The sequence below is a fragment of the Electrophorus electricus genome, chromosome 5 (assembly GCF_041902795.1).
Source record: "Electrophorus electricus isolate QZ-2024a chromosome 5, ASM4190279v1, whole genome shotgun sequence".
Taxonomy (NCBI): Eukaryota; Metazoa; Chordata; class Actinopteri; order Gymnotiformes; family Gymnotidae; genus Electrophorus; species Electrophorus electricus.
This window is the reverse complement of record NC_137501.1, coordinates 5,000,406-5,013,696: the sequence shown is the minus strand read 5'-3', so window position 1 is coordinate 5,013,696 and position 13,291 is coordinate 5,000,406. Positions and strand designations below refer to the sequence as shown.

At 39.6% G+C, this 13,291-nt stretch overlaps 1 protein-coding gene and 1 pseudogene across 1 annotated transcript; both read left to right on the top strand.

The window, feature by feature from the left end:
* Nucleotides 1–2,715: 2,715 nt before the first annotated feature.
* LOC113577782 (leukotriene B4 receptor 1-like) lies at nt 2,716–4,119 on the top strand. The gene has a single exon (XM_027010648.3). It carries the CDS (start codon nt 2,760–2,762, stop codon nt 3,651–3,653), a length of 894 nt encoding a protein of 297 aa, XP_026866449.2. The 5' UTR covers nt 2,716–2,759; the 3' UTR covers nt 3,654–4,119.
* A 4,289-nt stretch (nt 4,120–8,408) lies between these two features.
* LOC118241989 (uncharacterized) lies at nt 8,409–12,889 on the top strand (annotated as a pseudogene).
* Nucleotides 12,890–13,291: the final 402 nt, after the last annotated feature.

Here is a 13,291-nt window from a genome sequence, read left to right as displayed (position 1 = left end):
CGAATGGGAGGTATGCAAAATGTATTTTTCCATGCTTAGTTCTAAGGAAGAGGCAGTGCAGATCTGATTTTGTTTGGTGTATGCAGGGACAGGGGTGAGTGGTGAAGGCATTTCTGAGTGAAACTGACCTATTTTGGGCTGCTTTGTAAAGGTGCTGTTCTGAAGCACATGCTGGCACATTTTCCTGAGAACTCAAAGTGCCAGTTTGCAATATAGGCATGACATGTATGTATGCCAGGTATCTGTTAATTATCTGCCACCTGAAATCTCCAGAGTTTTTGCTCATTTTGTCCAGTGCTTAGGAAAATGATTCCAGTTCTCTATTGGATTCCGCTGACAGATTTAGACTGATATGCTGTGTTTCAGAGAAACATGTATTCCAGCAGGTGACAACTGAGCCAGAAATACAGTATGCTGGCAGGGGCACTGCGCTGACATCCATCAGCCACGGTCTCCACATCATGACAGAAGGCTGATTCAATTAAGCATTCCACCAATCCGATTAAAGACCTCGTTATACGCCTCCTACCCACTCTCTCCCTCTCCTGTCATGTCCTTCACACCTGCCCATCAGTCCTGCTTTCCATCTTCTTCTACCTCTCTATCTGCCTGCCACCCCATCCCTCACATCATTTCATATCACCTTTTTTGCACTCCTTCCACCACATGCTTCCTGTTGTCATGCTACAGTAATATTTAAATACCAATAAACCCATGAAACCCTCTGTTCCAGTTACAATTTTCCCATGTACTGTCCATCCATCCTTTTCACCAATGGGAAAATGATTTTTTTAAGGTACAGTATATCACTATTAGGAAAGTGAACACAGTATAGATCAATTTCCATTCCATAAATGTAATTGGATGCTTGGATTTGAGTGAGCTAAAGACCCTTTTCCCGATGTCACAGTTTTCACAGAATTTCTTTGTTTGTAGCCACCAAGACAAATGCTTCAGAGGACATACAGAGAACCTTCTAACAGCAACATGTACAAGCTGTTGATTATTGCTGTCAGTAAAGGTTCATGTAAATGTCAGGGATCAAGTAGAAACAAACATCTGTGGATTATAGATTATGAAGAGACATGTTTTCAAAGTTTTTGTTTTGCATGCCAAAAAGCAGACATTAATTTTTAGATAAACAAAAAAGACATAACAGAGAACTGAAATGCATGGTGGTGTTTGTATGTGAGGGAGATGAGAGTCTTGGAAGCAGACATGAAGCATAGATGACATAGATGCATGACGCATATCAAGTTTATATAATTGATATATTTACAGTTTATGATGGAATGATGCTTTTAGAGTATTTTTAAAGTGGTAAGATAGACCAACATAAACCCAATGCAGGGCGAATCAGAAAAAAACAGATGAGGCTGAAGTAAATCTGAAATTATTAAACTATTAATTTGTTTACTCATGATTTTATAAACCAGATGAACCCCACTCTTATCTTCCCCACAGTCATGAACTGAGTCACAACCTTCACCTGAGTCCAAGATAAATTAAATTACAGGCACAAAATATTGTCCAGAGAGCATCTGCAGAAGGACACAAACATCCTAATGCACAAATTCATTTCCAGTACACGTGGCTAAAAATACACTCACATATCAGTGAAATAGCTTTAACATTGCCTGCCCACATTGGCTGACATTAGACATCTGATGTGCACATTATGTACACATATACACGTGTATATGTGTATATCCCTGTGTCTGCTAGAGGATGAGGAGAGTAATAGCAGGACATTTTCCTTGTGCTTGTTCTTTCCACAAATAAGATCAGTGAAGCATTACCCACTATAGTGCTAACAAACAGAAGTTATGAGTCTGTTTTACTCTTCAATGAAACATGCTCATGTCAAAAGTGGTGCAGGCAGTCACCTCCCAGTTTCCAGCTTCCGTGGTTTTCCTGGCTTGTGTGTTTTGGTTCCATACCTTAGTTTCGTTTTCTCCACGCCTCGTTTGCTTGCACCTGTCCCTCGTTTCTAACTTTGGTTCATGTATTTAAACCCTGTTGTGTGCCTTGGTCGTGGCTGTTCGTTGAATGTATGTTTATTCTAATGGTTATGTTTCTCTGTACTCTGTGCCTTCGCGTTATCCAAGCCTTCGTGTTTCCTAGTCTCTGTTATAGTTAGCCTGCTTAACCTGTGTGCTTCCCTGCGTTTAGTTGTCGTCGCTGTTTGGGTGTAGTTACTCGAGTATCTTGGCCCTTGTCTCGTTTGTCATGTATCCCCGTACTCTCTGTGTCGGGTCTTTGACCCCGGACTGCCTTAACGACTTTGATTCACCAATACCATAGAAACCTATAGCACAGAGTTTTATATAAACGAGTGTAATATAGTAAAATATGAATGTTTGTTTTATTTTTTATATGTCTTACTGTAGCACATTGTTCTTATTTTTAGTTTTGGATTTTGAAATGTAGTTTTGATATTTATATTTTCCATTACACATTATAAACTTAAAACGTATTTTAAGTAGTCATTACAGTAAACATTTGTAATATTAATGCACTTATCAGTATTGTCATGCTACATTTGCCTGCTTTTAAGGGAGCATTCTGCACTTCATCAAGAACTGACAACTTATTTAAAAACAAAATGTTCCTGGCTATGGTTTGAGGAAGTGTGGCTTCAACCAATGTTTTTAATAAAGAACCCACAGGGTGCAGGTTTGTTTCACTGTCTCTCAGTATTTTCACTTCTTTAGCTGAAGCTGTACTGCTGTCACCACAGCTGCATCTCACCTTCAACCATGCAACACGTCAACTCTTCCAACAGCTCTGTGAGCACCCACAGCTTGCCTGAAAACCTGGTCGCCAGTGGTGTACTGGGAATGTGCTTTGCGCTCGGTGTACCAGGTAATATAGCAGTGTTGGTGCTTCTTCCTGGGTGGCTGAAGGGAGGTACTTTTACCCCAAGGCTGATGAGAAGTCTGGCTGTGTCGGACCTAATGACTCTGCTTCCCCTACCAGTCTGGATCTGGGCCCTCCTGAATGGCTGGGTCTTTGGCTTGTTTCTGTGTAAGTTTCTCTCCTATGTGGTCTACTGGAACATATACTGTAGTGTGCTGTGTGTGACTTCACTGAGCATGCAGAGATACATGCAGGTGTTGCACACTCAGACGTGGGCTAAGCTCAGACAGCGGGGACAGCATAGACTAGTGACTGGGATATGGTGCCTGAGTGCTATTTTGGCTTCCTATACTCTCATTCAGCGCAGTGTAAAGTCCGAGGAAGATGGAAAGCTGCACTGCACACAGCATTATTCCAGTGACATAGAGAGGGTGACTACTTTGCTCTTGGAGACTTTAGTTCTGTTTGGGCTCCCCTTCCCTCTACTGGTTTACTTCTATTGCCGTCTTCACCAGGGAGTTAAACACTCAACTTTCTTTAACAGTCACAGGATGACAAATTTGGTGGCCAGAATCGTGGTGACTTTTTTCATTCTTTGGATCCCAACTCATATTAGCAACATTGTGCTTGCTGCTGCAGTGTTGCTCGGGCATGATGGGTTGTTATGGTTTGGAAAAGCTGTCAGAAATATTGCTGGAGCTCTGACGTTCATCAGCAGCTGCGTGAACCCTCTTCTGTATGCCTTCTCTGCTCAGGTTCTCTGGCAGCACACACCTGGGTCAGAAAGTGTTTAGTGCCTCTGTGATGTGGAAGTACGATAGTGTGTGAGCTTTCTATGGCAGCCATAAATGATGGCACAAAAAAGGGTTCCTTAAGGATCCATTTTAAAATGTAATATTACATGTAATTTATATCTATGCATGTGGCATTATTTCCCTTTTTGCTAAAGTTGCATGTTTGAAAGTTAGTTTTCATTTATTTTGGCCAGTTCTTTGTGTGTAACCCAGCTTTCTGTGCAAATAAAATGTTCATTTTCTTCTGTTTTTAATCCTTTGGTCAGTTTAGCTGGCAATTATTACTACTGATTTTATCATTGCAAATTCATAAGGATAACAAGGTTAAAGAAGTGGTGCTTTTGGTGGAAAGTTTTTCTTATTTTGATTTGTATGACTAGTTTTGTATTTCTGTATTCTTTACCCATTTCTAGGTAAAGAAATAAATAATCCCATTTTGTTTATTCCATAAATAGTCTAATCTAACATCCATAAAGACCTGAAGCAGTCAAAATGAAAATTGTTTTTATTTATACAGTGCTTTTTACAACAGATGTTGTCACAAAGCAGCTTTATAAATGTTCAAGTCCAAGCCTCCAGTTGCCCCGTCAGAGGGGGATTCTGTCACGGCCCCCTCTCCTAGACCCCTCCCCTGCTGTGTTAATTGTCCATCACACTTGTTTGTAGTTATGCTCCTCGGCAGAAAGAGAGACTGGATTAGGCATGTCCAGGTAAGAGGGAGGGTAAATTAGGGAGCTATAATGTGCAATCATGGACTCCGGCAGATCTAGCTATGACAGCACAGCTAAAAGGAAAGAGCCAGAAGGAAACATGAGGGGACTCTGGAACATAAGCACTCCTCCACTCTCAGTCAACAAACATGAGTGACAAAAGAGAGGTGAAGTGACAGCATCATAACATCCCAGTTTACCATAATACTCAATGCCCATGCAACCCCAGATCTACACCTTTAACTAAGATGGGAAGTAGTTAAAATGTCTGACATGTACAGATAGGTTTTCAGCCTAGCATTAAATATTGACTGTGTCTGAATCTTGAATATTTACAGGAAGGTTGTTCCATAGTGTGGGAGCTTCATAGGAAAAGGCTCTGCCCCCTGCGGTAGATATTCTTATTCTTGGTACTAGTAAAGAGCTGCACCTTTTAATCTAAGCAGACATGGTGAATCGTAATGCACTAAGCATTCTCCAAGGTACTGTGGGGCAAGACCATTCAGTGCTTTGTGGTTATTAAAAGTATTTTATAATTAATACGACATTTTACTGGGAGCCAATGTAAAGTAGCTAAGATAGGAGTGATGTGATCAAATTTTCTAGTTCTAGTAAGCACTCTGGCTGCTGCATTTTGAACTAGCTTGAGCATCTTTAGACAATTAGTAGTACAGCCTGATAGTAAAGCATTACAGTAGTCCAATCTTTAAGTAATAAATGCATGGACTAGCTTTTCTGCATCATGTGAGGAGAGCATGTTCCTAATCTTTGAAATGTTACTGAGGTGGAGAAAGGCAGTCCTAGAAGTATTATTTACATGAGCATCGAAGAGACTGGGATACATAATAACTCCATGTTAGGGAAGATGTGATTGTGATACTACTGAGGTTCATTGAGTAATTAGAGAGTGAAGACCTAGCTGTCTCTGGGTCTAACAGAAACATGGGGTGATCACGAGGCGGATGCACATGCTGAGAAGTGTCATAGTCACAGTCCAGGGTCATAGAGCTGACACGTAGAGTCTGGGAATACATCTTAAACTACACGAAACAATACAATGACAAACTGGGAAGCAGGCTATAATAACGACACAGGCAATGATAAGAACAAACACTAAACATCACAAAACAAGTAGAGAAACTACGAGGCTTGGAACAAGAACAGCGGCTAGGATTAACACAATGATCAGCCAAAACACAAGCAACAAGGCAGGGTTTAAATGCACGTATTAATAAGATTTAAAAAGATACAGGTGCAACTCTTGCGGGGCAGAGAAAGCGAATCTAAGGAACAGAACCACAACAAGGAAGTTAAGCAAAACAAAGACACTGTGTTGAGTCCCATTCACCGTTTCACTTAGTTATGATGTTACCTTGGCACTATACATGTCCATTGTGTTTGCATGACTGATTATCAGTCACTGAGGTTTTGTTGGCTTTCTTTACTTCTTGTTTGTGCATATTTATGTTCCTTTTCCTTTTTTATTAAATCTATTCATAGACTCACGTTTGCTTCCTTTTTTTTCCTGAATGCTCTATGCTCATGATAATCTTCAGCCTCAAACTACACAGTTAACATTTTGGATGCCTAATATAAAAGAAGCATTTTGGATTAAACTAATTTTTTGACTGTTATACTATAACTCTTCACATTAATTTCGTGTTTCTAATTTTAGCAGTTTCTTAAGTGAATATATTGCTTTGTTAAAACTAAAAACCTAATGTTCCATACTAAACCTTTCTAACTTTCTAGTTTAGATGAGCTGTGCCTCTTGATAATAAGCATTAAACCAAAATGACCAACACATTGTAACCATGCAGCATAGAAATACAGTGGCTTTCTTTGATGGGGAATTGGCAAGATACTGGAAATATGCAGTTTGTAATATCAGAGTATGTTTTCTTATTTTCATAATTTGTAGATTAGATTTAAAGCTATTTTGTGAATAGGCATCACACAGTAGAAATAAGGTAATACTTTACATGAAGGTTGACTTATATAAATACTAAACACATTCATGAATGTTCCTATCAACAATGATGAACTATTCACATTTTACATTATAGTATATGTCAGCTTGAGAAATCCCATTCATGTGATATGTCAGTGTAAATAGCTGCATGAGAGTATAATGATACTTAGTAATATGTGAAATATTAACATCTTGGAGTTATTAATGCTTTTTACGTATTCACACACAAATATCTAAGAACACATTACAGTAATACATTTGCTATCTATGTACAAATACTCTGGATATAGGAACCCATTGGAGAAACTTGAATAGTTTATTCTTAATTTATTCATTTATTTATTTGTATCCTAATAAATTACTCTACTTTTGCTTCTGTCTTTATGCATGCCACTCTTACCCCTGTATGGTTAAGAAATTACAGGGTTGCCTTGGCTTTGCTGTGATTGTTTTTGCTTTCCTTAGACTGAAAATGTCCCCCTTTTTACCACATTTTACCATATTGTTTGTTTGTTTATCTAAATAATGTTCATTGTTATGTCCATTGATGTGAAATATGTATGGTTATTGCAATGTAACCATACTGAAAGACATTATTGAAAACATTCTCAAAGACCCTGCCCCAAACAAGAAGTGGGACAATTCTTCAGTAAAGGACGTTAAGCTAATGAATTGGTTGAAGTAATGTCTTTTATTTTTCTCTCTCGCGGTCAGAAAGGCCGATGCAGATCTTGTGTTTAGCAACATAGACTCGAGTGCCTTGGCAAAAGGAATAAACTGTTAGATGCCATGGACATGTCTGATCTCTGGTTGACACTGAATTTTAAATGGTCATGCACTCACTCAGAGGCCATGCAGTAAAGAACTGTACTAAATGATTAGTACATTACCTAGTACACAGCACATGCAGCTGTCAGGGAAAATGCTAAACAGAAATGTTTATTAGCCTGTCTATTAAAAGGTCCTTTCAGTCTCAGTCTGATATGTTTTGGTATGTTTCTATTAAGTAAGTAAAATGTATTGTTTAGATATGTGCTGTGTTGCACATTGTATGCTGCATATGACTTTGCACACTGCATGTGACTTTGCTGGGTACACAGTAAAACCTATGAGCACTGCACCCACAGATGGACACAACTTGGAGCAAAAGGACAGAAAACCTTTTATGTGGGACATGGATGCTAAGTGGATGCTTATCTGATTCCAGGACCTCCCCGGACCTGCTCTCCTTCATCACATCCATCTTAACTTACCCTTCATAAGTCACCTATCAACTGCCTTCAAGACCTTTGATTCTGAAAACAAACCCCTCTCGACCTCTCTGACGTTAGCTACTAACAAGTATTGATCATTTATTTTCTTTCTTAAATTCTGGAACATGATGTGTATAATCAATTATCACTCTTCCTCCCTCAGAATGGACTTGAAGATCCCAACCGAACAAGCTTCGAGTCAAAACACTGCAGAGACTATATTTATTTCCCAACTCAGTGTCTGGTCAAGCATCATTTGTAGGGCAACCATTGGGTAATTGCAAATGGTTGCACCTGTAGGTGGTTTGTGGCAGCCCACTTACATGTGGCTTTCCATTTCAGTAGGTTTCCATTGCATGACAGAGAGGTTACTCACAGTGCAGGACTCAAAGCTGAAAACACTCACACATACACATTCCACCATCATAATAAAAGATCTATTTCCTTCTGTTATAATAAATCTGTTGGTACACTGTAACCTATGATACTGTATATCCACTAGCCTTCCCCTCTGTCCTCTCCTAAAACATGACACCATGCTCAATATTGTTCTCACACTAGCAGTTATGAGAACTAAACATGTCTGCATCACTACATTTTCCCATTGGTACATCTCTTCCCGTGCGAAGCAGACGGGAAGCTGGCTGCAAAGACAACTGGAATTCTAAACTCTTCATCCATACTGAAGCTTATAAAGAACACATATTTGACTACAATGATACTCTCTGACTCTGCCAAGTCAGCCTACCTCTCTAGCCTCTTTAACACAACCAACCAGAACACTTGCTCTCTTTGTAGGATGGAGATGTAAAGGATAACCATGGCAGTGTAAGATTGATTGCTTGCAATCATCAAATAAAATACAGATTATGCACTACCTTTATATAATTTAATGGTTGAATTTGAATCATAATAACATTGTTATGGTACCATGTTAATCAATAATGAGTGGAATTTGAGGATAATTATTTGGGAAAAACAGCAGGCCAGTATTAACCAAAGGTTGATTTCCTCTGGCCTCTGATTTGGGATATTTGTACACAGGCTATCAGATCACTGCAGCACATCTATCTGTAAATGTTATTAGATAGACCCTGAATTGATGAACATTACCACAAAACCGTAGGTTTGTTCACTTTTCTTGTGCCACTCCCAGGTTCTATTCCCAAAACATACAACGGGTTTACATCCAGTTTAATTATGTCCCACCCCTCACCATCTAGTCTGAATAGCCTTACTTTTTCATGTGCAATGTATGCCCCAAAGTTACACACTGGGATCTTGCACATCTAGGCGATCTCCCACAATGCACAAAGGCACAGGAACAACAGCTTTGTTCATATTCTTATCTTCAGCTTTGCAGGCAGCAGCCACAATTTGGCTTCTAAACTGAAAAGATGCAGAAGGCCAGCTATTCTAACAGTTCACTACCCATCCACGATCTGCCACGATACACAGCTGCAAGTGGGGTTCCTGGTAACACAGAAGTGCTGGTGACTCTCATCTGGAACTTTTGGAAGGACCTCAAGCCTGGTTGTGTCAGATCTACTTGCCCTTCTTCCATTGCTGGCATTGATCTGGTCATTTCTGCATTGCTGGGTCTTTGCTTCTGTCATCTGCAAAATCAATTTCTAGGTATGCTACTGCTACCATTGCAGCAGCACACCGAGCGTGACTTTACTTGGTGTGCAAAGATACCTACAAGTTCTGCATCCTCACAGATGGGCAAAGCTTGGGGCAAGAGGACAAAGGAACCTTCTGTTTGGGATTTGGGTGTTGAGTGGTGTGATGGCATCATACACCCTCATTCTGTATGATGTAGGATGTATGACTGGAATGGAGCTCTGTTATAAACACTTTACAAATGGCAGTGAGCAAGTGTCTATTTCACTTCCGAAATAGTAAAATACTGACAAAGCTGCTCACCAGAATCGTGATGTTTTTTTTCTTCATTTGTTGGGCACCAACTCACATTAATATTGTCTGAGTCATCACCACAGTTCTGTTGAGCTCTGACAGTGTCTTGATGACTCTGACCCTGGGGGGTAAAATAGCTGGCGCTTTGTGTTTGGTAAACAGCTGTGTGAACCACTTCCTGCATGACGTCTCTTTTAGAGTGCTATGGCAACACTCTCCTAAGGTAGAGAAGACAAAACAATCATCACAAAATGCAACATCAGTGAATGTATGGACTGTCTCTGCCTGATGTTCCTTCTTTCAGTGCACAAATGTCCATTACATCCTAGTTTGTGTACTCTTGTTGGCGCAAACAAAATTTTTGGTAAAAATGTTGGCATTGGCATAGAGTATAATTTTGCCCATGACATCAACCATTACAATGTAATAGATTGTTTAAGCATCCATATAGAGCTTGACATGTTTGGGTTTAAAAAATGGTCATCATTAGCTCTGGCAATTTTAGGTAGTTGTGGTTGTTTTAAAATATTTAAAATGTACCTACCTCCTTCTGCATATGGTAGGTGAAATATCTTTTTCTTATATAACTCCTAAATTCTGGACAAGTGTGCCATATTGTATTATATAATTCTATTATATTATCTCAAGTATGATTTATAAAGTTTAATAGCATTTTTCAACATTAACTATTTTTAAAACTAATTCCACACTGCATGGCTATAACGGCATCCCGCTTGCCAGTAGACTCTAGCGGTAGATGTCGGCAGATTTGCACGTGGCTTTGTTTCTGTATTCGTTTGAATAAGTTGAACCACACTGTCTTATAACAGGTTAAGCACTTAACTTCTTTGTGACACTAAAATCACACTTGTAGGTCTTATATGTTTATATTTATAATTTTATTTTTCTACAGTGCTCCTCCATAACTGATCATGTGACTGATGATGAGTGGCAGTGCTGAGTACTCCAAAGGTTTATAGTCCACTCATCATCAGTGTAGACGCTGAATCTCATGTTCTCTGCATTCAAATCATATACTGATGAGTACTTACCTTAGTGTTTCCTGACTTACAGTACTAGACAGTGTCCCAAAACGGAGGACTGTATAGTATAAAGCCTGTATGTCAGGTGTGTTACATTGGTCTGGAAATGGACTGGACTGTGGGCACTCTACAATAAAACCATCTTTCTTTAGCCCGGCCTCCTGACTCCTTTGGGCAAGTAAAAATTACTCCAACGGAAAATCTATATGTAATTGATTACTATGAGTAGACTTTTTTTGAAAGGGGCACTAGTCTACATTGACTGGTCTACATATAAAAAAAATCTAAGCAATGTAATATATTAACATTTAGAAGGGTTACCAGCAGTGCATGTTCTGAAGGAGAGTGCTAATGTACCACAGCATATTGAATTTGCCACAGTGGATATTAGATTTATGAAATGGGCAAAATCTTATCAACCTTTCTCATGAATTTAGGATTATTTTGTTGGGAAAGCAGACCTTTACAAAATAACTTTAGCATTTTATACATACTGTCCCAAAGTAAACTCTCAGCAAAGACTTTAATTCTAAAGTGAGTATGACAGTATTCACTAATATTTTAGAATTTTAGAATAAAAATGTTCGAATTCAGACATTCACGTGGTTTGGCCAGCCATGTGCAGTAGGAGGACTTTCATTTGTGGCCACGCCTGCGCACACCTGTACTTCGTTTTGTCTGCGTGTATTTAAACTCACGTCAGGGTGTGCGGCGCAGTCGGTCATTGTGGATGTAATGGCTAAATGTAACGTGTTCGTTTAACGTTAATCGTTTGTAATATGTGAGTGCCGCTGTCGTTTATGTTATTAAATGTGCGTCCTGCCGCACTCGGGCCGACACACGTTACACTTGCTGTGTGTGGGCGAGTACTTATTGTGAAATTTAGTGCAGTGCACCAGTCTCCAGATGCAAAAGCTGCGTTTAATATCCTCCCCAGATTTTCTGTTAGCCCCATAGTGAATGAAGTAAGAACTGATGGCCAGAAAACAACTGAACAACCAATTTGGACCCATGAAAAGCAGGGGACTACATACACACTAAGAAAAAGGGATGTTCCAGAGGACTTTGGTGCGCTTGTGTCGTAATGTTGTTCAGTGGGTTTCACACTGCAACAAACCAAGTACATATATTTATTTGTGCAATTTTTGCCAACTGTAAACATTAAACTACATCACTGTGACGGCCCGACTGCCGCAGGGCTAGGAGCAGGATGCATAGACCTCTCTCGAAGCAGTCATTTATTAATGTAAGACATGAACGATAAACATTAAACACAGCTTTGAGATCACAAGAGACTGCACAAGCACCTGGGTAGCTTCCTGCGAAAGAAAGGGTCGAATCCTTTGTATGTTAGAAAAGAGGAATCTGCAAGACTGGGTTAGATTAGAAACATGAGCTGGAAATGACAACTGGTTGTCCAAAGTTATGTCCAGGCTACGGGCAGCTTTGGATGGTGATACCAGGGAGTCCTCAAAGGAAACAGTAGATCATGGTAAGGGTTGAGACTACCTGGGATGAACAGAAGCTCAGTTTTACTGCAGTTCCCCAGCAACCCATGTTCCACCAGAACACATGGCCACCAGTGCTGTTTCGGGGTTGAGCTTTGTGTTGGGTGCTCCTGCTAGCATAACAACATTGCTGATTCTTGTAGGGTGTTTGAAGGACGACAGCCTTACTGATGTTGAGTCTGGCTGTGTACTGTCTCTGCCTCCCTTGCTGGTCTGGAGCTGGGATCGTATGAACGGCTGGGTCTTCGGCTCTGCTGTGTACATGATCTTAACTGTGTTACCCACTTGTGCATCTTCAGCAGTGCATTGTGTGTAACTTTGCTGAGTTTGCAAAGATAAGTGCAGGTGATGTATCCTTAGAGATGGATCAAAGCAAGAGGAAGAAAGGGTCTTTTTTGAGCTGGAAGTGGATGGGAAGTGGGCCATTAGCTGTGAATGTTTTCATTCCGCCTAATGAATGTGTTCAGTGACCGAGGTTTCTTCACTCTTGGAAATCCTAACATTTGTGATCTGCTTCTTTATGCTGGATTACCTGTACTGTTATCTTCACCATGTAATCATTCTTTAGAAATGATAGAATGACAAAGTTGGTGATGTGAATCGTGGTAGCGTTCTTCACCTGTTCCAGTTAATGATATCTTATTTCTCTTTTCAGTATTCCACTATAATAAAAATCTGTTTGAAATTGTAGTTTTTGGGTACACAGTAGTTGAATCTTTGACATTCATCAGCCGTTTAAATCCTTTTCTGTACATTTCTCTCAGAGAACTAAAGGGAAGGAGTTCTGCAGTGGAGAGCGCTTAGGCCGGAGTTTTGCAGTGGAGAGCGTGTAGGCCAGGTGGGGAAAAAGGGTAACCAAGTGTGACAAGATTTCCCTGCTTCAACATAAGAACAGTACACTTGGTCTTGACTAGTTAACTAGTTGACTAGTTAATCTGTAAAATTTGCAAAGTGTAATTATTTAATTAAAATACTTATCTAAGCTGTTCATGGTATGTGATTTCTCATTTTCAATCTAAAAATAAATATGCTCTTTTCATGTTTGTCAGGTCTGTTTGTCAAAAGGATATTTCTCAAGTCTCAGGTAGGCTATATACATGCTACCATGACATGGCCAAATTAATCACTAGAAAATTAAAATGCTTTACACATTTTGAATGGTTGAACTAGTCACTTTCTGTACTTAACACTATTGTATAGATAAAATTCCTATATGACTGAATAAGAGAGTCCAG